Source organism: Rosa rugosa, chromosome 7 (assembly GCF_958449725.1).
Source record: "Rosa rugosa chromosome 7, drRosRugo1.1, whole genome shotgun sequence".
Lineage (NCBI taxonomy): Eukaryota > Viridiplantae > Streptophyta > Magnoliopsida > Rosales > Rosaceae > Rosa > Rosa rugosa.
In genome coordinates this window covers 17,611,656-17,632,977 of record NC_084826.1, presented here as the reverse complement: position 1 = coordinate 17,632,977, position 21,322 = coordinate 17,611,656, and the positions used below count along the sequence as shown (strand labels likewise).

At 40.6% G+C, this 21,322-nt stretch overlaps 1 protein-coding gene and 2 long non-coding RNA genes across 5 annotated transcripts; 2 read left to right on the top strand and 1 right to left on the bottom strand.

Annotated features, from left to right (window-relative positions):
• The first annotated feature begins 648 nt into the window (after nucleotides 1-648).
• Nucleotides 649-2,242, top strand: LOC133721415 (probable F-box protein At2g36090). The gene has a single exon (XM_062148020.1). It carries the CDS (start codon nucleotides 987-989, stop codon nucleotides 2,022-2,024), a length of 1,038 nt encoding a protein of 345 aa, XP_062004004.1. The 5' UTR covers nucleotides 649-986; the 3' UTR covers nucleotides 2,025-2,242.
• A 9,701-nt stretch (nucleotides 2,243-11,943) lies between these two features.
• On the bottom strand, nucleotides 11,944-15,220 carry LOC133722498 (uncharacterized). 3 transcript variants are annotated; one of them, XR_009852800.1, is made up of 6 exons: nucleotides 14,800-15,220; nucleotides 13,991-14,077; nucleotides 13,119-13,450; nucleotides 12,331-12,934; nucleotides 12,162-12,250; nucleotides 11,944-12,094 (listed from the first exon to the last, which is right to left on the bottom strand). It is a non-coding gene; the product is annotated as an uncharacterized LOC133722498 (long non-coding RNA). The 3 variants fall into 3 exon arrangements; XR_009852799.1 differs by having other exon boundaries at nucleotides 11,944-12,250; nucleotides 12,331-12,499; nucleotides 12,625-12,934; XR_009852798.1 differs by having other exon boundaries at nucleotides 11,944-12,250.
• A 3,952-nt stretch (nucleotides 15,221-19,172) lies between these two features.
• On the top strand, nucleotides 19,173-20,030 carry LOC133720918 (uncharacterized). The gene is made up of 4 exons (XR_009852015.1): nucleotides 19,173-19,252; nucleotides 19,359-19,421; nucleotides 19,803-19,869; nucleotides 19,974-20,030. It is a non-coding gene; the product is annotated as an uncharacterized LOC133720918 (long non-coding RNA).
• Nucleotides 20,031-21,322: the final 1,292 nt, after the last annotated feature.

The following is a 21,322-nucleotide window of genomic DNA, read 5'->3' as shown; positions in this document are numbered from 1 at the left end:
TCTCCTCTCTCCTTTTCACTGGGTTTGGGCTGGACTGGGCTTTTGGGGAGGTAGTCAGCTTCTTGTCTAGCCCAACTTCTGTCTTCTAGATGTTACCGTGTGACTGTGTTGATTTGTTGCGACGTACACCATTTGGGTCTTAGGCGTCAAGATGCTCAAGACAGTGGTTCCATCTTCAGATAGGGTAGGGTTAGGGAAGTTTTATTTTTTGTTTTTCTTTTCTGCAGTTCCTTTAGGTTTTAGTTTTGTTGGTTAGTAATAATTTGGCTGCTTTGGGCAGTTTGGTTAGGAGATTTTGGCTGCTTTGCGCAGTTTGTATTGTGCTTGTACTTGTACTATGAGTGGTTTCTTGAAACCCTCTAGCTTGACGCTGTGACGTCGTAATATATTGGAACCTGATTCAATTTCCCTAAAAAAAAAAAAACAAAGGTAGTGTGTGTGTCATCCTAGTCGAGAATCTTCTTTTTGATAATTCAGCATTTATCATGTGTGTGTGTGTTTTTTTTTTTTTAATTAAGAAGCTGTAAATGAAGTTGAAATTATGCCCAGCCTAGTACAGTAACTAAAGCAAAAAATTAAGAGGGAACAAGGAAAAGGAAAAGGAAAAGTTAAGTAGTTAACAGGGGATAAGAAACATAACAAACACGTTTCTAGTCAATAGGCTCTGATCTGATCGTTAGCTTTCTGGGTTTTTATTTGCTACCAATTTCCAGTGCAACCTTGCAAGTCAAAGCCAGTGCAAAATGAGTAATGCAAACGGCGGAGCAGTCAAACATGAAATACGTCGAAGAAGGGAGTGGCAATCTCGTTATTAATTAGGAATGAGAAGGTCAATAGTTTAACCTAGCTAGTGTCTTGACTTTAAGTGCTCCCCTAATTTCCACACTGCTATATAAACCCTAGAATACGAACCTCGACTCACTTGACAGAGACTTCGTACCTTCCTCTGCTCCCAACTAATTTGCAAACCAACCACTCACCGTCCGATGGCTCGCTCCTCCCACCAACCTCCGTCAACCACCGTCGATGAAGATTCCTCCGCTTCGATCTCCGCTGTCCATCCCGACATAATTCAAACTCACATCCTCACCCGCCTCGACGGCCCCACTCTCGCCTCCGCCGCCTGCACCTCCTCCCAGCTCCACGCCCTCGCCTCCGACCACAGCATCTGGGCCAACATCTGCCACTCCACGTGGCCCTCCACCACAACGCCACGTCTCCGCCAAGTCATCTCCACCTTCCCCGACGGCGCCTTCTCTTTCTTCTCCGACTCCTTCCCGCTTCTCGCCAACTTAGACTCCGCCGCCGCCGCCGCAGATCATCACGACAGTCCGACTGAGCTAATCTCCGCCGTCGATATCTACCACGGTGAAAAGCTCATCTTCAGCAAGGTGGTGGAGACGGAGACTGTGAGCGGATGGTTTACGTGCTCGCCGTTCCGGATTGACCTGCTGGACCCCAAGGACGTGGTTCCGACGCCGGTGAAGTACCCGGTGGGGCAGGAGGCCGACACGTGTCGCGATCTGGGGGAGGAACTGAGGCTGAGCTGGATTCTGATCGACCTGGTGGGACGGCGCGCCATGAACCTCTCGAGCCACACGGCGGTTTCGGTGCAGCGGCACTGGCTGAGCGGTGAGGTGCACGCGCGGTTCGCGTCGATTCTTCCCGGCCAGAGAGGGACGGCGTCGGAGTTCGTGCAGTGCGGTATCGTGGTGACGTGCGGCGCTGGGTCGGAGGGAGGGGAGTTGCAGGTGAGGGAGGTGAGCCTGCAGGTGGAGGACATGGACGGAATGCATTTGAACGGGAAGGACGGTTTGGTAATTTTGCAGAGGGGGTTGGAGGGCAGAAAGGGGAGGAAGGGGAGGAGAGGGGAGGAGGGAAGGAGGAGATACGGAGACTACTTGGAGAGGAAGAGGGAAAGGAAGGAGAAGAAGATGAGGACAGAAGGGACATTAGACACTTTGTGTGTCACTTTTGGCGTATTGGGGTTTTTCCTTTTTTGGTTATTTATTTTGTGCAGATGATATATAGCGTGACACTTATTTTTTCTTACTCTTCTTCTGTTGCGGTTAAACACAATAGAAACTACTCAATTAGCTAGCTCTATATGACTGTACTAATTCCTCCTAGATAGATAAAATGGGTTCAGCCATGCATTGTGATTCGTTTAGAAAATGTTTGACATGAAATGTTACGATTTGTATCATACACATAATCAATACTTGAATTCGCTCATTCGATATGATTAATCAAATGTACGCGGATTATATCATTTTGCAAAAATTAATTAATTGACGACCGATTGCTCAAACCATTGCAAGTATATATATATATGTCACTTTATGAAGCAAAGAATGTTAGGAAGTAGGAACCATAAAAGGGAAAACGACCTGGGTATTATACGCAGTACCTATCATCCAGCAATTATGGTAAAACGTGATGCAGCAGTTTTTGGATTTGACAAATACAAATATATTTAAAATAAAAATTGTGTGTAAATTGATGTTTAAAGTGTTAGTTGAGTTAGGACTAGTGTAGGAACTGATTAACTTTTCATTGTTAACTTAAGACCTAGCAGAGCGCTCTGCTAGGGTTTGTGGAACGGCGGTCCTGCTTGGTTGTCGCGACCTACACCTACTCCATTCATGGAGAAAATCTCAGGTTTCGGCCTCCTCACCTTCGTCTTCGTTGTCTTCGGAGGTAGTTCTTGTGAAAAGAGTTTGGGTGAGGCTGAGGCCGTGTTGGTGGGCCAACGAACTGCTGGTACTGCATCGGTGGTTGGCGGTGCTTACGGGGTGGAGTGGGATCCGGGTAGGAGCCATGGTGATCTCAGTGGGTCGCCTCTTTCCGGCGGTGCTGCTGAAGCGGTGGTGATTCGGTGGGTGCGAAAGGGAGCTTTCTTCTGGTTGGATGGCATGCCGTTGTCGGTGCCGGGTCCGACTAGTGGAGCTATTGGAGTTGACGACTGTTGGGATGGCGATCGGGTTTGCTTTCTGGCGTTTATCGCGGACGGTGGAGACTGGATTGGCTCCCAATCTGGGAGTCTGAGGACGTCCGGTGGTGTGGGGTGGCTGGGTTCGTTCAAGTCTAGTGTGATGGCAGCGGCCGTTACAAGATCGGCGCTCTCTGTGGGTTGGTGGTGGCTTCGAGTCCTAGATCTGGAGAGGACGACCGGCGCCGCTGCTGACGGAGATGGTGCACTCCGACGGTGGCGTAGCTCAGCTTGCCGGAGTCGAGCTGGTGGGTTGGGTGTCCTGAGCACTTGTTCAGGGGATTGGAATTGGGCCTATTGTCTGGTGTCATGGCCTGCATTAGGGCTTTTTGGCTCTAGGTCCTGGGCTTGGAGGGCCTGCTGGGCTTATTTAATTTTAAAAGGGATGGAAGGTGATTTATCATCTTCCATTCCTAGCTTTTAGTTTTTTAATAGGTCGCAAAGCTCACATCCTCTGAGGGTTCATTTTACTTGCTTCGGAGGATGCTGATCTTTGTTTGGAATAAAGGTGCGTTATTTTCCTCAAAAGGTGGGTGTACTCGGGGTGGCCTGGGGCTTGTTCTTGTCATAGAATAGGTGTTTAGGGTTCTCTAAGGAACGATTCTTTCTGTCGACCCCATAGGGGTGTTTCGTTTTTGTACTGCTTGCTGAATATATATAATGGGCTGACCTCTTTTCATAAAAAAAAAAGGACTAGTGTAGGAAAAAAAACAAAAGTAAAAGTGTGAATAACACCATCCTTAATTAGTAGATCTACTAAAATATGCTTCTATCCAGAACGTGATTAGTAAAGACTAAAATAAAACTTTCTCTATTTACTGTGTTAAATACTAAATTAAGTGATGATGAGATTCTCTCCTTTTTCTTGCTACAACTATACACACAGTAATTAGATACTTTCTGCAACTATTTTGAGAAGCAACTCAACGTAACCAATTACTTGAAGTTATTATTGAAATAAATAACCTAATTTGGGTTTCCGAAACTTTTAATTGACAAGTTCAAGTCTTTTTCCTTGTTTACTAAGTCAAACCTTAAGCTAATATTACTATTCTATAAAGACTTGCACACTAATTAAGAACATAGTGTGATGAGTTATTCTTTCTCCCTCATTTTTGCCATTTTGTTTAGAAAATTCAGAAATCTGATATGTTTTTCATATGACATGTTTGTAGAGAATCGAATTAATTACCACACTAGCTACATTAATTACATAATATTGGATGGGATGGAACAACTTTCCGAAATGTCCTCATGCAAGAAAATTATGTAGCCAACTAAGCCTCCTTGGAACAGAAGCATCAATGTACTTGTTTAGTACTACTATTTTGTTGCTATTCATTTCTAGCTCATATTTATATACAAGTATCTATACCTAGCCGTCTGCGTCTAGGGTTTTTCTTCTCCGTCGGGGATTAACTTGCTTCACCATGAGCGTGGACATTCTCAGTTGGAATTGCAGAGGGATCTGTAATCCAACCACAACTCGAGCCTTACGGGATCTGGTCAGCCAGAGTCGACCTCAGATCGTGTTTTTGTGCGAAACAAAAATAAGTCAATTGTCAGATTTCCAGGCCCTTCATAGGGATCTAGGGTTTGCTAATTTTAAAGAGGTGTTGAGCGAAGGCCAGGCCGGTGGCCTCGGAGTGTTCTGGACGGAAGATGTTGGTGTTCAGATACGCACGGTTTCGGCTCATCATATTGATATGGAGGTGTGTACAGGTCCAGGAGAACCACGCTGGCGTCTTACTGGTTTCTATGGCTTTGCGCGTACGTGTGAACGTGATCTTTCTTGGCAGCTGCTTAGGGAGTTATGTGACTTAGATTCCTTGCCTTGGCTGATTATTGGGGATTTTAACGAGATTCTGACTAATGGAGAAAAGTTGAGTGGTCCGATTTGTCCTGAGAGGCAAATGAGGGGCTTTAGAGAAGCTTTGGGGTATGCAGAACTTATTGATCTAGGGTTTCAAGGGTCCAAGATGACGTGGTGGAACTCTGAAACGCAGTTGCGTCTTGATAGAGCTGTTGCTACGAACTCATGGAGTGATATTTTTGGTTTCGCTAGGGTACGACATCTAGCACCGAGTGACTCGGACCATGTTCCCATCTTATTGCAAGCTAGTACTGCTCCTCTACCTTTGTGACCTCGAAGGCATAGATTCAAATTTGAATCTTTTTGGTTGCAACACGAGGAATGTGATCCTCTTGTGCTTTCTAAATGGCAGACTGAGTTTGAGGGAGTACCTATGTATGCGCTCACCAGGAAGATAGTTTGTACTAGACAGGCGTTGGAGTCTTGGCAGCAAAATACTTTTAGGCTGAGGCAGCAGCGGATGTTTGAGGTGCGGAGTAGACTTGAGTTTTTGATGGGGGAACCGATTATTGTGGCTTTCATGGCAGAGAAGAAAGAGTTGATGTTGTCATTACAAAGTTTGTTGGCACAGGAAGAGGCCTTTTGGAAGCAGAGGGCTAAGATAACTTGGTTACAGGAGGGTGATAGGAATTCAGTTTTTTTTCACAGGAAAGCTGCAAATAGGAAACGGAAAAATTCTTTGTTGGGTTTGTTCGATGTGAATGGAGTGTGGCAGGAGGATGATGATGGGTTGGAGAGGGTTGTATCCTCCTATTTCTCGAATATGTTTACTGCATCTACTCTGGATAGTGAAGCAGTGGAACTTACTTTGGGTGCGATACAGCCATGTGTTACCTCTGAGATGAACTAGAAACTTTGTGATCCATACTCTGAGGAGGAGGTTAAGATTGCTTTGTTCCAGATGTATCCAACCAAATCACCGGGTCCTGATGGTATGCCTCCTCTATTCTTCCAACATTATTGGGATTCTATTGGTAGGGATGTCACTGCTGCAGTCCAGAGTTTTCTGCATACTGGATCTCTATTGAAATAGATAAATTTTACACATATCTGTTTGATTCCAAAGGTGAAACCACCAGAAACAATGAGTGACCTTAGACCGATTGCGCTTTGTAATGTCATTTATAAGTTGTGTTCCAAGGTCATTGCCAATAGGTTGAAAGTTTTTCTACCTGAGATTATATCTCCGTTTCAGAGTGCTTTTGTTCCAGGTCGGTTGATCACAGATAATACTTTGGTGGCTAATGAGATGGCTCACTATGTTCACAATAAGAGAGAGGGTCAGGATGGGGGCTCTTAAGCTGGACCTCAGTAAGGCTTAATTATGACAGAATGGAATGGGCCTTCTTACGTAAAGTGTTGGGAAGATTTGGCTTTGCTCAAGCTTGGATTGATATAGTAATGCAATGTGTGTGCTCTGTGAGGTATTCCTTTTTAGTCAGAGGTAAACCTAGAGGATATGTTATTCCTTCTCGCGGGTTGAGACAAGGGGATCCACTATCGCCGTACTTATTTTTACTTGGGGCTAAAGGTTTCTCGGCTTTGCTTCAACAAAAACAGCGTCTGGGCTTATTGCCTGGAATTGCTATATGTCAGGGAGCTCCGTGTGTTAATCACTTGCTTTTTGCAGACGATAGTATGCTTTATGCACAAGCCACTCCAGCAGCTTGTTTTCAAATCCAAAATGTCATTGAGATATATGGTAGAGCATCTGGGTAGGTTGTCAACTTTCATAAGAGCTCCGTGGTTTTCAGTAAGAATGTAGGAGGTTCTGTCCAAGATTCAGTGGCCAGTTTGTTGGGAGTTGAAATAGTGGGGTCACAAGAGCGTTATTTGGGATTGCCAACCTATGTGGGCAGAAAGAAAACGGCTACTTTTGAGTATATCAAAGAGAGGCTGGCAGAAAAGATGAAGCATTGGCAAGGTAAATTACTAAGCGGTGCTGGTAAGGATATTTTGATCCGGGTGGTCGCCCAAGCTCTCCCAAATTATGCTATGAGTGTCTTTCAGCTTTCGAAAAGCTTTTGTGAGGATCTTGAGCAGATGTGTGCCAGGTTTTGGTGGGGCAGTACAACTGATAAACGAAAAATCCATTGGAAAAAGTGGGATGATCTTTGTCACCCTAAAGAGATGGGGGGGGGGGGCTGGGGTTTAGAAGCCTTTCGGAGTTTAATTTATCCATGCTAGCAAAGTAAGCTTGGAGAGTGGTGTCTAATCCGATGTCATTGGTAGCACGGTTGTATAAAGCGCGCTACTATCCTTATGGTAATTTCTGGACTACTACAGCTCATGCTTCGCCTTCCTACTCATGGCGTAGCATTTTTGCAACGCGGGATTTTATCCGAACAGGTTCCTTCTGGAAGATTGGTGATGGAAATCAGGTGTCGATTTGGGATGATGCTTGGATCCCAAAGCTGCCCAGTGGTAGGCCACAAGGTATATTACGGCAGGCCGAGTACCCATCTACTGTGAATGAGCTTATTACTAGTCCTAACTCTTGGAATGAAGATAAGGTTCGTTCTACTTTTCTTCCTGAAGATGCTGAGGCCATTCTCTCAATCCCATTAAGTAATAGACAGCATGAGGATCGTTTAACTTGGCAATTGGAGAAGCGAGGTATGTTCACTGTTAAATCCGCTTATCGTTATGCTTTTTCTCGAATAGCATCGGTTTTATCTCCTGCAGTGGTGGCTAATCAGAGAGTTTGGAAAAAGATATGGTATGCCAAAATGCCAAGTTCAGCTAAAGTAAATGCTTGGAAGATCTGTCAGAATATTTTGCCTACCATGGATCGTTTAGCCTCTAAAAATGTTGTCTTGGAATCTCCAAAGTGTGTGCTGTGCAATGCTAAACCGGAAACAATTATTCATTTATGCCGAAATTGCCCGTTTTCTAGGGTTGTCCTTAGTACTCAAGATGCCATAAGGAGGGGTTGTTTTGACGTTGACACTGATCAGACGGATGCATTGAGTTGGATACATTATAGCTCTGAGAAGCTCTCATTAAATGTATTTGCTCAGTTTCTATTTTTTCTGTGGGGTATATGGAAGGAAAGAAATGTTCGAGTGTGGGAGAAGAGGGACACAGCGGCCAGTGATGTTGCATTACTCTCTTCTACTCGGTTGAGTAGTTATCAGTTCCACAATTCTAAGTTGAACTGTGGCATTACTACAGGTAGGGTTCTTCGATGGCAGCCTCCTCCTATAGGTTGGTTGAAGTTGAATTTTGATGGGGCTTACCATGGAGATGATGGTAGGGCAGCGATAGGCTTTCTGGTACGGGACTCGAACGGTTCTTTTATTCAAGCTATGGGGAAGCCAGTGGCTCAGGTGCAATCTGCTGAACATGTTGAACTCTTGGCGTGTAAGGCAGCTGTGGCATTTGTTTTGGAGAATAGGCTGCAGCCTATCATATTTGAGACGGACTGTCTGGCCTTGAAGCAAAATCTGATGCAGGGGGTCCATAACTCATCTCTGCTTGGAAGGATCTATGATGATCTTACTGAAGATATGGAGCTTATTCCTAGTATGCGGATGATGCATGTGCGTAGGGAAGCTAACTCGGTGGCCCACCTTTTGGCAACTCATGCGATTGTTTCTGGACAGGATTTCTTTTTTTTTTTTCTACTGTTCCCTCTTTTATTCAACATGTAATTGCTGCTGAGTGGCATGAACTCTGAGCTGTTGCTCAATGATCAATAAAAGCCTAACCTCCTTCACCTCAAAAAAAAAAAATTCTAGCTCATATTTGTTCTATTTGGATTATGGGGCTTCTGCCGTAAAACTGTTATAATTTTATGTGAATTTCACTCGAAGCAAAGCACCCACGGATAGTTTGTATTTGCATGTTGAATTTATATATTTTCCTCAACAACCCAAAATGTTAAAAATGTTGGCATCCTTTTAAATTATGGGTGCCACAAGCTTCCAATGGATTGAATGCATCTTCAGATCGAGTTACATGTCGAAGGATCTTTCTCATGTTTCTCGGCATATAGCATCAAACAATCTATACGTCGTACTCCAATCATTCAGACAGGTCCTATCTGCTCGATCATATAATTCATGTTCCATGTGCAAATGTGAATTTAACCCGAGTTAGACTTAGACCGTCAATTTGATATATAATTAAGGTAAATTCCTGTTTTAATTTGAAGGTTCTCTGGATTTTGCGTAACGGTTTCGGATGATTTTGTGGTGCGATGATTGTCTACTTTGATTGCTTTAAGAATTTAGAATGCGACCGGATGGTTTTCAGAGGTTTAAGTATTTGATTTTCGGAGGTTCGATTATTTCAGAGGTTTAAGTATAAAAATTTTGGGGCTCGAGGCCAACCTTAGGTGTTGTTGTTTTTTTTTCCTTTTGTTGATGGGCATATTACTTCTTCCCCAATCTATACTGATTTTGGTGAAGAGCTTTTAGGCTCAAAATCTTGTGTTAATTATGGTCCCTCTTATGGGAAAATAGTTAGGGTAGTTAGATTAAATATGGTAATGGACCTGAATATCCGAGCTTCACCTCTAATTTTTAGCATTAGGCAAGCAGCTGGATTAGCGGTATCTATACTATTATTAAGAGAAGAGGTTTTGTTAGTCAAAATTGAAATTTTTGACAGATTTAACCCTGAAAGATTAAAAAACTTTAAGAATAAATTAAATCACAAGGGTAAATATGACAATTATAAAGTAGATTTTTATTAAGAAAATTTAAAAAAATTATCCCAAAATCCCCAGTTTTCTCTCCCATGATTTTCTCTTTGCAATAACTGTTTTTTTTTCTTAGATAAAAAAATTATTACACATGCAGAGCATGTACGAAGAAGAATTATTACACATGCAGAGCATGTATGAAGAAGGCTAGTATCTTTTATTGTTTTCAGATCCCTATTTTTTTTTTTATAAAAGTGTTATGTCACCAGAATAAGCTGGTGATGTTTGCTGTGTCAGTGACTTCTTATTGTGCCCTTACTCTCTTAAGGGTGACTCATTATTTGTAAACTTCGTCTCATATTATAAAAGAACATCTTGCACTAAAAGATAAAAATTAATGACTAAATAAAAATTTATCATTTGATAAAATAATATGTTAAATGTACTATAGTGCCACCATCTAACATGACACATTTCCAATGCCAGCATTTTGCTGCTACGCTGAACTTGCTAGAGCGTTTTCGTGAGGGAGTGGAGTCCCTGGGCTAAAGAAATACCCAATTCCTCTTTCTTGGTTGGGAGTTGGGACTTGATGGTGTGTCCTGTAAGACCTCGGAAATTTGTTATTAATTCCTAAATGTTTCCTGGGATTAGTAAGGTGTTCGTTTGTACGATTTCGTGGCTCGAGGTGGAGTGGAATTATTTTCGGACGAATAATTATTCGAAGTGCACGTTTTAGGGGGGGTTACGAAGTTTGACTTTTTATACGTTTAGATTCTGTGAGAACTTCCTTCACGAAAGTTGTAAAGCGCGTCAATACGAGTTCGTGGACATTGGAACGCGAGAATCGGAGTTCGTATGAAAAAGTTATGATCGATTGAAATTTGGGGAAATTTCTATAAATAGGCGAAAATTCCGGATCTTTTCATAAATCCCAAAAGTTTCGAAATTCTTATTTTCCTCCCCAGATTTCTCTCCGTTCTCTCTCCTCAGACCCGACGGGTCGCGCTCGACCCGACCCGGCTGGAAACCCGCCTTCCCGGTGGCCGACGACCGAGGACCCGGCCCAGATCTACTCGCCCAGCCCTTCTCCGTTGACCACTGGTGTCAGTTGCACCGGTGGAGCAACCCAGATGGAGATCGGAGACGTGAACAGTGACGGCGGGCCTACCCGGTTGGATTTCCCAGTTTCCGGCGACTCCTTGGCCGATCCTTCCCAGTTTTGGAATCTTCTCTTCCTGCTGATCATCCCCATATAAGCCTTGCATCACGATTTGGAGTGTAGAGCGCTAGATCAAGGTTTGACTTTTTCGATGGTCCTAATTCGATCTGGAATCTGATCAGACGCACGAGATTAATCCAACTTCCAAGCTTGATCTAGGTCGATCTAGACCGAATCTCACTTTGCTCCAGGTATGAAAGTGGCTCATCTCTTCATTTTGAACATGTTTGTAGTTGGTGACTTTGGCATCGGAGGTGGTTGATCCGGCGTTGACCGCCGTGGTTGACCACAATCTGAACCACCGCTTGTGGCGGCGCGTCTGGCCTTATTTTTGTGTTCTGTTTCAGTTTATCCATTTACACATCGATACGGTCGTTTTGACATATTATAAAGTTAATTTGGAGAAAGTTGATGCATGTTAGGGTTTTAGGGTTTTTGATTCGTTTCGGTTTTCGATCCGTGAGGATTCGGCCGTCCGATCGACTTGTAGTTTTGATTTATTGATCGTAGAAGTGTTCTGAAGACGTTGGATGGTCTCGGATGAGGATCCGACTGTTGGACACTACACCAATTTTTCAATCAGACGACAGTTTTTCACTGTCGTCTGATTACATACTTTGCTGTTGTCTATCTCAATGCCGTCTGATACATGGATCAGACAATACCAAAAAACTGTCGTCTGATAAAGTTTACTACAACAGCGACTACTATGCTGTCTGTTGTCTGAACACCAAGAAAAACAACAGCGGCTTATATACTTACTGTTGTCTGAATGCTGTGCCAGACAACAGGGGCTTATATGCTTGCTGTTGTCTGAAGGCTTAGTCAGACAATATGTACTTGCAAATCTCATTGTCCATCCATTACTGATACAATAGATTTCTCCAAAAAACTGTTGTTTGTTGTTTTGCTGGACAATGACTTTCTCATTCTTTTAGTCCTTATAGTATTATAGTTAGATGGTTCATACAACAGTTTTTGTTAGGCATTTTGTGATGATCAATTATTGCACAATAGTTTTTAGCTGGATTGAATGGTCTGATATACATTCAAAATGACATCACATCCAAAACACATTCATTCATGTAAAAATCCGATACATTCATCCATATATCCAACAAAGTCATTACATCAACAGAACTAGTTTTCTAACAATATTTAGTGAAATGTTGAAACCAACCAAGTCTTGAAGAACACTTTGTGGTGATGCTGACCTAGAATAGAAATTTTCCTTGCTGAGATGCTGCATATAATTAACAGAGAACAAAGGCTCAGGACCTGCTTTGATTTACTTTAGCTTATTCACTGAGCATGTCTACTATTGTGGGAGTAAGTGAATCCACAGGTGCTCTCCATAACCTACATCCATAATTAGAAGTAAATATATGCAACTGATGACCTGGAAACTGGAAATTAAGAATCTCACGGGTCCATATGAAGGTGCAACACTGTTGGCCATATGCCATCTGTTTTCCCCTCATAACTCTGAAGTTATTGCCAATGACTTTATTGCTCCTGAGATCGTAGACAAGTTAGCCCTTAAGGTCATTCTTCACTTTCAGATTATATGCAAAATGACTTCAAAATGGAAATACCTTCAGTTGCAGGCTGGCAGTATTGCATAACAACCAGAGATGCTTTGAGCCTTTGATCAAAAGAGGATGCAGAAGTTGGCACATAAAAGTGGAAAGTAGAAATTCAATGCTAGTACCTCCATTGTTTATCTTCAGCCAAACATTAGCAAAGCACTGGCATAGAAATTCACTACATTTGGAAAAGAAACAGAGCATGCTGGCCAAGTTACAAGACACTAATTCAAAACGTCATAAGCAATGGCACTCTAAAATCAAAAAATTTCCCCTGTTGGTCAGCCATGGGACCATGCTTACCTCCAGTACAAGCATATACATAATCAATATTTGATTAACAATGACAACAGGGCACTAGATTTTGCAGAAAATCACTTGAGAGGGAATTGAATGATTTTGATTTGGCATATCATATCTTGGGTCAATCTTCGCCCTTTTCATTCTGGCACCATTGTAATTGCCATAGCGATCCCAATTATTAGACAAAAAATGAAAAGTGACATGGGTATGTAGCACTTCATTTGTCTCAAGTATCATATTATATATGAAACTGTCGATCAGTAGTCACTATAAAATGGGAACTTCGTTTCTGCCATTTCCAAATCTGGCCCTGCAACGTAGCATCCAAATCTGGTCATGTGCTATATTTTGCCATAGAAACCAAGTATTTTTTATGATTAATGTAATGCTCCTGATATAATAGAGAAAGCCATAAGCTTTAAGGTAGTTAGTTCTCCATTTTCATATTCAATACAAAAGTATGAAAGCAAAGCACAACAAGGAAGTAAAAATACCTTCAGTTTCAACACTGCCTCTTGGACTATCAGGACATCACACATCTAAAATAACCTTTCCACATTTTCTAAATTGCAGGGCCGAAGGCTAAAGATCAATGGAACATAGAGACACAATCGTCCCCAGTTTTGATGGAGGTGCCGAAGATTGCAACATTTCTGGAAAACTGGACATGGATACTATCAGTGTTTGGGCTATTTCCAGCAGCAATGACTTTGACGCCTTGAATCAGTACATCTTGGCAGCCGTTTATCACAATGTGAAACATTTGGCTGTTCAGTGACATTAGTCCTTCAACTCTAATGTCTTTGGAGTTCGTAAAACTCGAAGTCTGCAATTATATGTACAATAATTCAATTAGCTTCAATATCAACACTAAAATAATTAGCAGAGATACGATGAATTGAAAGACTTTGAGAAGAGATAAATGAAAGACTTTGACCACAAAATTGGTTGGACCCCAAAATTGAAATCTGACTACTTAGCCATCATTCTGCCACAGAAATAAAGAATACTAACAATCACAGTCTATTAGAAATTCAAGAAAGATAGAGGTTCTAGAAGGAACAGAACTACCAAATACCAAAGATAAAGCTTTAACACAGCCCAAAATAAGATACTAAGTACAAGCTTTAATATTAAAGGACAATAAACCTCACCTTTGACTCAACAAGTGTATTAGAGAAAGGGTGGTCCAGATTCTTCAGGCTAAAAACAGTTTTCAATTTAGAGTGTGGTAGTGTCACCTTTTCTTAGGCTATCAAATAATGACAATGAACTAGTAACGGTTATCATACCATTAATATGCCAAAACTACATGTACAGAGAGATTTACAAAAGAATATGACTAATTAGAAGCTAATTGTTAAACCTTTGATGTTCCACATTGAGCAAAGAAGATGTGCACCAAGCTCTTGCATGTGTCAGCACGTAAAAGTCATTCAAATTCTTCAGCTTCCTGCAATAGCTAGAACAATTGTTTCAAAATTGCAGGTCGATAAGTTTCAATAAGCAAAAACAATACTGAAACAGATAAGGACCTAGATATACATTCTTCAACAACATCAATGTAAACCAATGGATGTTTGAAATTGGGAGCCTGCTCCCATACTTGAGCTCTTGCAAATTTAAGTATTTCCCTAGCTTTGCCAAGGGGTTCTAACTTGTCATCTTATGAAGGCTAGCAACCCATGAATGAGTTACAGAGCATGAGACAGCCCCCGCCACCGATCCACTTTAAGGCAATATTTGAGAAAACCTTTAGTAGAAAGACTTTTAACAAAAGAACACAATCTCTCAACAGATTGTAATAACCCATGACCATAATTTCATGAACATACCGATACAAATATAATGCTGAAATTTTTGAGATATTCAGAAATAGTACAAAGCTAGGCAAAATTGTTGTTTAAACACCACAATCCCCTCTCTCAAGTACCCGCATTGACGACATCAATTAGCCATTCTAACCTATAAATAAGGATTTGAACACAAACAACTTTAACTAAACAAAAAATCGACAAGAACACTAACTCCCAAATCAAAATTAACAGCAAACCCTAACACCCCAAATCGAGTTCTATGAAATCCCCAATCCTCAAATCCATTTTAACCAGAAAATCAATCAAACCCAAAACCAATCGATTTCAAAAACACGAAATTTCGAGGTAAGAGAAGTACCAGTTAACAAAACCAGAGCGCTTGAGCTTGTTTATCTTTTGAACTGGATAGCCTCAATTAACTTGTGTCAGATTAATGGGTTCCCAAAAGCTCTAGTCATTCTTTTTGTTGTAAAAGAAATCGAACCGTCGAGGAGAGAGGTTGAGAGGGAGAAGGCCTGTGCCCAAGAGAGAGAGAGAGAGAGATCGATGGCGACTTCAGTTCAGGTTTTGTCATTTTGACGAGGGCTCCTTCTTCGTTTTGGTTTTGAAATCTGATAAAGAAGAGAGAGAAGGATTATCTGATAGCCAAATCAAAACTAGAACTAGGCTATCTTTTGGTGGTGGTGGTGGCGGTGCCAAAAGTCGATGGCCGTAAGTCGTGCTTTCCAGAGTGAAAGAGAGAAGGAGAGAGAGAGAGAGAGAGAGCGCGCCCCGTGCGACCCGACAGAGGAAGAAGGAGAAAAAAAGGAAAGGCTAGGGTTCTTTGCTTTATATACTACTCGATGTGAAATATAAAATTTGGTCGATGGAGGGAAGTGAAAATTGAAAATTTTGGCCAAATGTTAAAATCAATTAGCTAGGGCAGTCTATTGAACACTAAAACTCAGACAACAGCAATTTCAGGATATTGTCTGAAAGAGAGTTGCACAATAGACAACTGAAAAACTGTTGTGTGAATCAAAACAATCAGACGACATCTTTTTCAACCATTGTATTAATGGTAATTGCACAACAGAGAAGTAATAACTGTTGTCTGATTAAAAACAATCAGACAACATCTTTTATCAACCATTGTATAAATGAACCTTGGACAACATCACGTAATAACTGTTGTCTGAATTGACTCATTCAGACAACATCAAAAAAATCAACCATTGTCTGAAATGCTTTTGCACAAGAGCCAAGAAAAAACTGTTGTTGGATTCGAAAACTTAGACGACAGAATATTTCTTGCTGTCGTCTGATTATTTCAGACGACAGTTAAAATGTTTGCTGTCGTCTGATATGTGTTGTCTGATTCCGAAATTGGTGTAGTGGGATCGTTGTATAATTGTGTTTTGTGAATTGTGTGCTTTGTGTTGTATTGAGTGTGGCCTTGATGTGATTAGGTGATTGACGAAATTGTGTGAGTGGAGTTTGGACGATTTGGTGCTTATCTTGGTTTTGTGTGAAGACGCAGCAGGATATGGAGGTGAGTAAATCTCACGGTGTTTCGGTTGATAAATTATTATGTTTTATTTTAGTATTTTTAGTATATTTTGTTGTTAGCATGAGAAATCATTTTCGAAACAAATTATTTGGTTTAAAATATATGAACTTGATCGACAACGGTTCATGGGTACGTTAAAACAATGTTTTGATATAAAATGATTTTCGAGAAGTATAATTTATAAAACTATAGTTGATATTAGTGGTCATTCCTACGTGAATGACTACGTATATATATATATATATATATATTTACGTGGAATATATATATGGATGGTGTGGTGTTGGGATATGTATATGTTTGATGATTATATTGTTGAAAGAGTTATTTGGAGTTGTGATGTGACAATTGTGAGTCAGAAGGTTTCAGTGGTAAACCTGGGTTTATTCTGAGGACCGAAGGGTCCAAAGTTTGAAGGTTACAGTGGTAACCTGGATTTCTATTATGAGGGCCAAGTGGTCCGAAGTTTGAAGGTTACAGTGGTAACCTGGATTTCTATTATGAGGACCGAAGGGTCTGAAGTTTGGTCGTAAGGTTGAACCTCGGCAGAGGTGACAGGTTACGATTCAGTTGAGCTCGAGTCTGTCGTAGTTCAGAGAAGGTTTTTGGGGTTTTTCGTTTTTGTTTACGTGAGATTGGGATTTCTATGAATTCTATTGTTTTCTTTAAATGTAATCTCCAGAACTAAGTTATATGTTGGGATTACTACCTTTTGAATTGTTTGTTTTTATGTAATCTCCTGAACTAAGTTATATGCAGAGATTACTGTCTTTTGAATTGTTTGTTTTAATGTAATCTCCTGAACTAAGTTATATGCAAGGATTACTGTCTTTTGAATTGTTTGTTTTAATGTAAATTCCTGAACTAAACTCTATGCAGGGATTTATATGATTTCTTTTGTTTGTTTTCATGTGATCTCCTGAACTAAGTTTCTATGCAGGGATTACTGATTTTCCTTAATTCTTATTGTGGGTACAGTTGTGGGTTGTGATCTGTAGTGATTGGGAAATGAGTTGTGAGGTCATCATTTTGACAAATGCTTTATGTTGAAGGGAAGTGAGTGTGATTTGTCGTTGTGATGATATGATATGATATGAATTTGATGTTTGGTTGTGTTTTGTGGAATTAAATATTGTTGTTTTAATTATCTCACGAATTGAGAAATTATAAGCATGAGTGACGTGAGTCATTTTAATTGAGTTTACTCATACGGGTTGAAAAGCTTACCGGGTTTGTTGTTTACATTCCCGGTGCACTATTCTATGGTGTAGGGTTTATTGTGCAGGTTAGAATATCGGGTGATCGTTATCGAAGCTGATGTGGACTTTCCGTCACGTGGGTGTAGAAAGGCGCTTATACTTGTAGTCTTCCGCTGTGTAGTGAGTTGGTGAGAGTGGTTACACGTTGAATTGATATTCAGTTTAATTTGTAAACTATTGTAATGTAATATGTGACTCTAAAGAACGAGTCGGTATTGACATTGTGAGTTCAGTTTGTTTGTTGCTTAGTTTATCTGAAAAATTTTCTAAGAGTCTTCTTGTGATTGTTTGTTCTCGCGTTTCAGATTTGAATTCCTTTATTCAAAATTCGGGGCGTGACATGTCCTCTGATTTTACCTTGCATTTCAGGTGTCAATATGTCTCATATATTTATTCAGATCTATATGTCTTTATTTTACATTTTATTATTATTAGGAGCAGTGGCGTAGTCAGAATTTTAAACTTATTGGGGCAAACATATGGGTAAAAGTAGTCCTAAATAATCTTCACTATTTAGGACCGACTGAACTAAATTGTTTGATCGATATTGGAATAAAACTTTCTCACCCTTCCCACTACACGAACCAACCTTTTCACCTCCTCAACCAACATACACTACTACAGAAAATGAATCAGACGACACCTCTCATACGACGCTACACTGTTTTCCGTGGTGTGAATTATTTCTCATTATTGAGACGACGGTTATAAAATTTCCGTCTTCTAATATGAATTCAACCAACGGGTGTTTTTCATATTGGAATTATGTATTGCTTCAGAAGACGTTTATAAATGGAAGCGTGGTGTGAGGTTAAATTGTTAGAGAGGCGGCAAGTTTCGCACCAATTGGCACCACTTAAATTTCCTCAGCATGTAGTGTTTATATGACGGTTACTTTAAAACTGTGGTGTGAATCTATAGATTTGTAAGTCAAAACATGTTCACCGACATTCCCACCAACATTTCCCTCAATTCTCTCCCCCCAAATCTATTTCCCTCTCACCAGGCAGCATGAGGAGGCAAAATTGAAAATTTTGAAGTGGCATTCAGACGACACTTATATGTAAAACCATTGTCTGATGGCTTGTACATATGCATCGACTAATTGCTTATACATGTGTCCATGCCAAATGAGCCCATTAGACAAAATATACTTAAGAAAAAACGAAAAAAACAAAGCCCTAGAAGAAAGCGGCATTCACTCCACAACTACCCCTGACACTGAGAGACCCTTATAAACGCCTGCCCTTTCTTCGACATACCCCGACCTCTCTCTTCTTCACAAACCCTGACCTCTCTCTCTCCTCGACAAACCTTTTCTCGATAGACCCCAACCCTATCCCTTCTTCGACAAACGCCAACCAAAGCTGTCTCTCTCTTCGACAAACCTCAACCAAAACCATCTCTGCCTCTAGCGATCTGGGCAGCGATCTGGTTACTCGATCTGGGAAGTAGTGAAGGGGAAGAAAACCTAATGGGTAGCCTCTAGGGTTCTTCAGATCTTTCGCCGAAGGTGGTTATTGCTTTCGGGTGGAGTTGAATCAGAGAAAGAAGACCTCGTATTGCCAGGGTTCGAAATCGGAGTCGGATTAATTAGGGTTAGGGATTTGCGTCGATTTTGGACAGGCTTCAGGATTTTGATTCGAAATTCAGCTATGGGTAACTAGGATTTGAATTTTGTGGTCTCAGTATTGGATTCGAACGTACATTGGAGCTGTGGATTTGAGATTGAAGGCAAAAATGTCAAAATTTGGGCCAAGAAGGTAACTAAGTTGCTACTACTTCAATTAAGAGATCAATAGTGGTTTTGGCTTTACCATCTTCTGCGATTGCGAAATGAGGGCTTGGCTTTGGGGGTTTTGGTCTTGGCGAGGCTCGTCCACCATCTATTCGCAGCAGGCGTGACTATGGGAGGCTGCATTGAACAGACTGAGGATGTTGCTTATAGGATCACTGCTAAGGCCTCGGATGTTGCGCATACTATGTATGCTGTTCTTAATTATGTGAGTTGAGTCTTTCAATTTTCGAATGGCTGGGTGTGTTATTTGTTATGTGGTTTTTTATTTTTTTGTGTGAAAATGACAGACTGTTGTACCCAATGCTCTGCAGATATCGGTTATGGTGGTGAAGATAGTGGTCATCAGCCATATTTTATCTGGGATTTCAGCTGTGGTGAGCAAGTTTTGTTCGTGTAAAGTCCCTGGTTATGTGCTTGGTTTAGGGCGTTTGTGATTGTGGTTTGGATTTTGGTTGATTGGTAGATTGTATCTTAATCTCTAATGAGCCAACGACCACAATCTGGTGCTCCTGCTCCCAGAAAGGCATGGTGTACTGCCCTTTGTTAAATGTGAACCTGTAGTTTATACAATATTACTGATTTGCTTTGTTTTGACTCAGAGGAGGTTCATACCAAAAGCTCGCCCAAAGGCTGAAGTTAAACCGTATAAACTCCTCACTTTTTGTTCAAACCAATGTACTTTATTATTAATTATCCTTTTCTTTTCTGGTTAATTTGAACATTACTCACTTGTGTTGTTCTTGATGTCTCTATAGTGACCCGGAGGAGGAAGAGCAAGCTAGTCATGCTGAAAAGGAGAGGGAGTTGCTCAGACATTTCCATGTATGTATTACGACACTGATTGATTAGTTTGCATTGATATGATCTCGAGTTTTGATCCCAATATCTGATTGTTTGTATGTTTTGTCTTGCTTTGTGTCTTAAAGGAACAATCTTTGAGGGCAAAGCTGAAAAACGAAAAGAAAGGTAGAGGCTTTTCTCAACTGGATTTTTGAGTGGGATGTTGAAGAAGGCTTATACCAGATCCTTCAATTCCTTGCAGAACAGCCTTGGTCTAAAGTGGGTTTTTGATTTTTTTTTATTGTTTGTTTCAATTTTGATGTCATTTCTAAATATAGTGGATACTGATTATTGGAGTGGATTGGATTGTGTTGTGGTGGTGCAGGAACAAACTGGGTGTTAGAGAACTTGCAATTCATTTTGGGGTGTGTTCGAATCATTCCTGTTGTGCAAAAGGTTTATACCTGTAAGTTTTAATTTCCTTTCTGCAATGCAGTTTTCATGTTGACTGAAGTTTTAAATCTTGAGATTGCAATTTGGATTTTCAGTAGCGAGGGGGTTTATTGATTGGCATTGAGTATAGTTTTCCTCTCTTTTGTTACTCACAAAGAAGTAGAATTTGAAATTTTTATGATTTTGTTATGCATCTGATTTTTCTGTTAACATGATCATAATGTTTTAGCTAGTTAGTTGATAAGAGTGACTTGATCTTCTATTTATCTGTTTTCGGATAAGTTATTTAATTATTTCCGTTCTTTTTCTGTTTCTAAGATTTTAGTATGAACCAGGGGAGTAATGAAATCGCTTCTCTATGTATCTGAATTTTCTAGTTTACTGATTATTTATAACCAGGTTCCCTGATACCATATTTAGAGTAAGCATTTCTCTTCGGAAAATGAATTTTAGATTACAAAAACTGTGTTTGCTTTCTAATACGTAGTCATTGATGGTCTTTTCTTTGGTGTAGAATGCTGTGGATATGGCGCTGGCAGATTCGGAGTGTAACAAGCATGAGAATTCCGAATTGAGATTGTCATGCTTCTGTAACAAGGTTGGTTGTCTTGTATCATAATCATTCGTAATGTGAATTCCTTGTTAGCTAGATCATATGGTTCAGTATTATGTTCCGGTTGTGTAGGCTTTAGTCAATGTTGGTGCTGATTTGGCAAAACTAGTTCCTGGCCAAGTGTCCACTGAGGTAGATGCACGTCTTGCTTATGACACGCATGGAATTGTAAGGAAGGTACTGGCTTTTCTTTGTAACTCAACTTTTTTCCTTTTTCTTTTCAAAGATGATGCTAAAGCATTGGAATTCTATTAGCTTATAACTGATGTTCAAGAATGATATGTTGGTTGCTAGTCTATTTCAAACTATGAATGCATCCTGATTATACTCATTTGTTCTTTCTTCTTTGTTGCAATTACTTTCACAAATGACAATTTGAAAAGTTTTGTCATTTTGTTATTGTATTGAGCCTGTCATGGTTGGTGCAGT

Excerpts from the sequence above, each read along its gene's own strand:
- LOC133721415 (XM_062148020.1), top strand. The coding sequence starts at position 987 with ATGGCTCGCTCCTCCCACCAACCTCCGTCAACCACCGTCGATGAAGAT.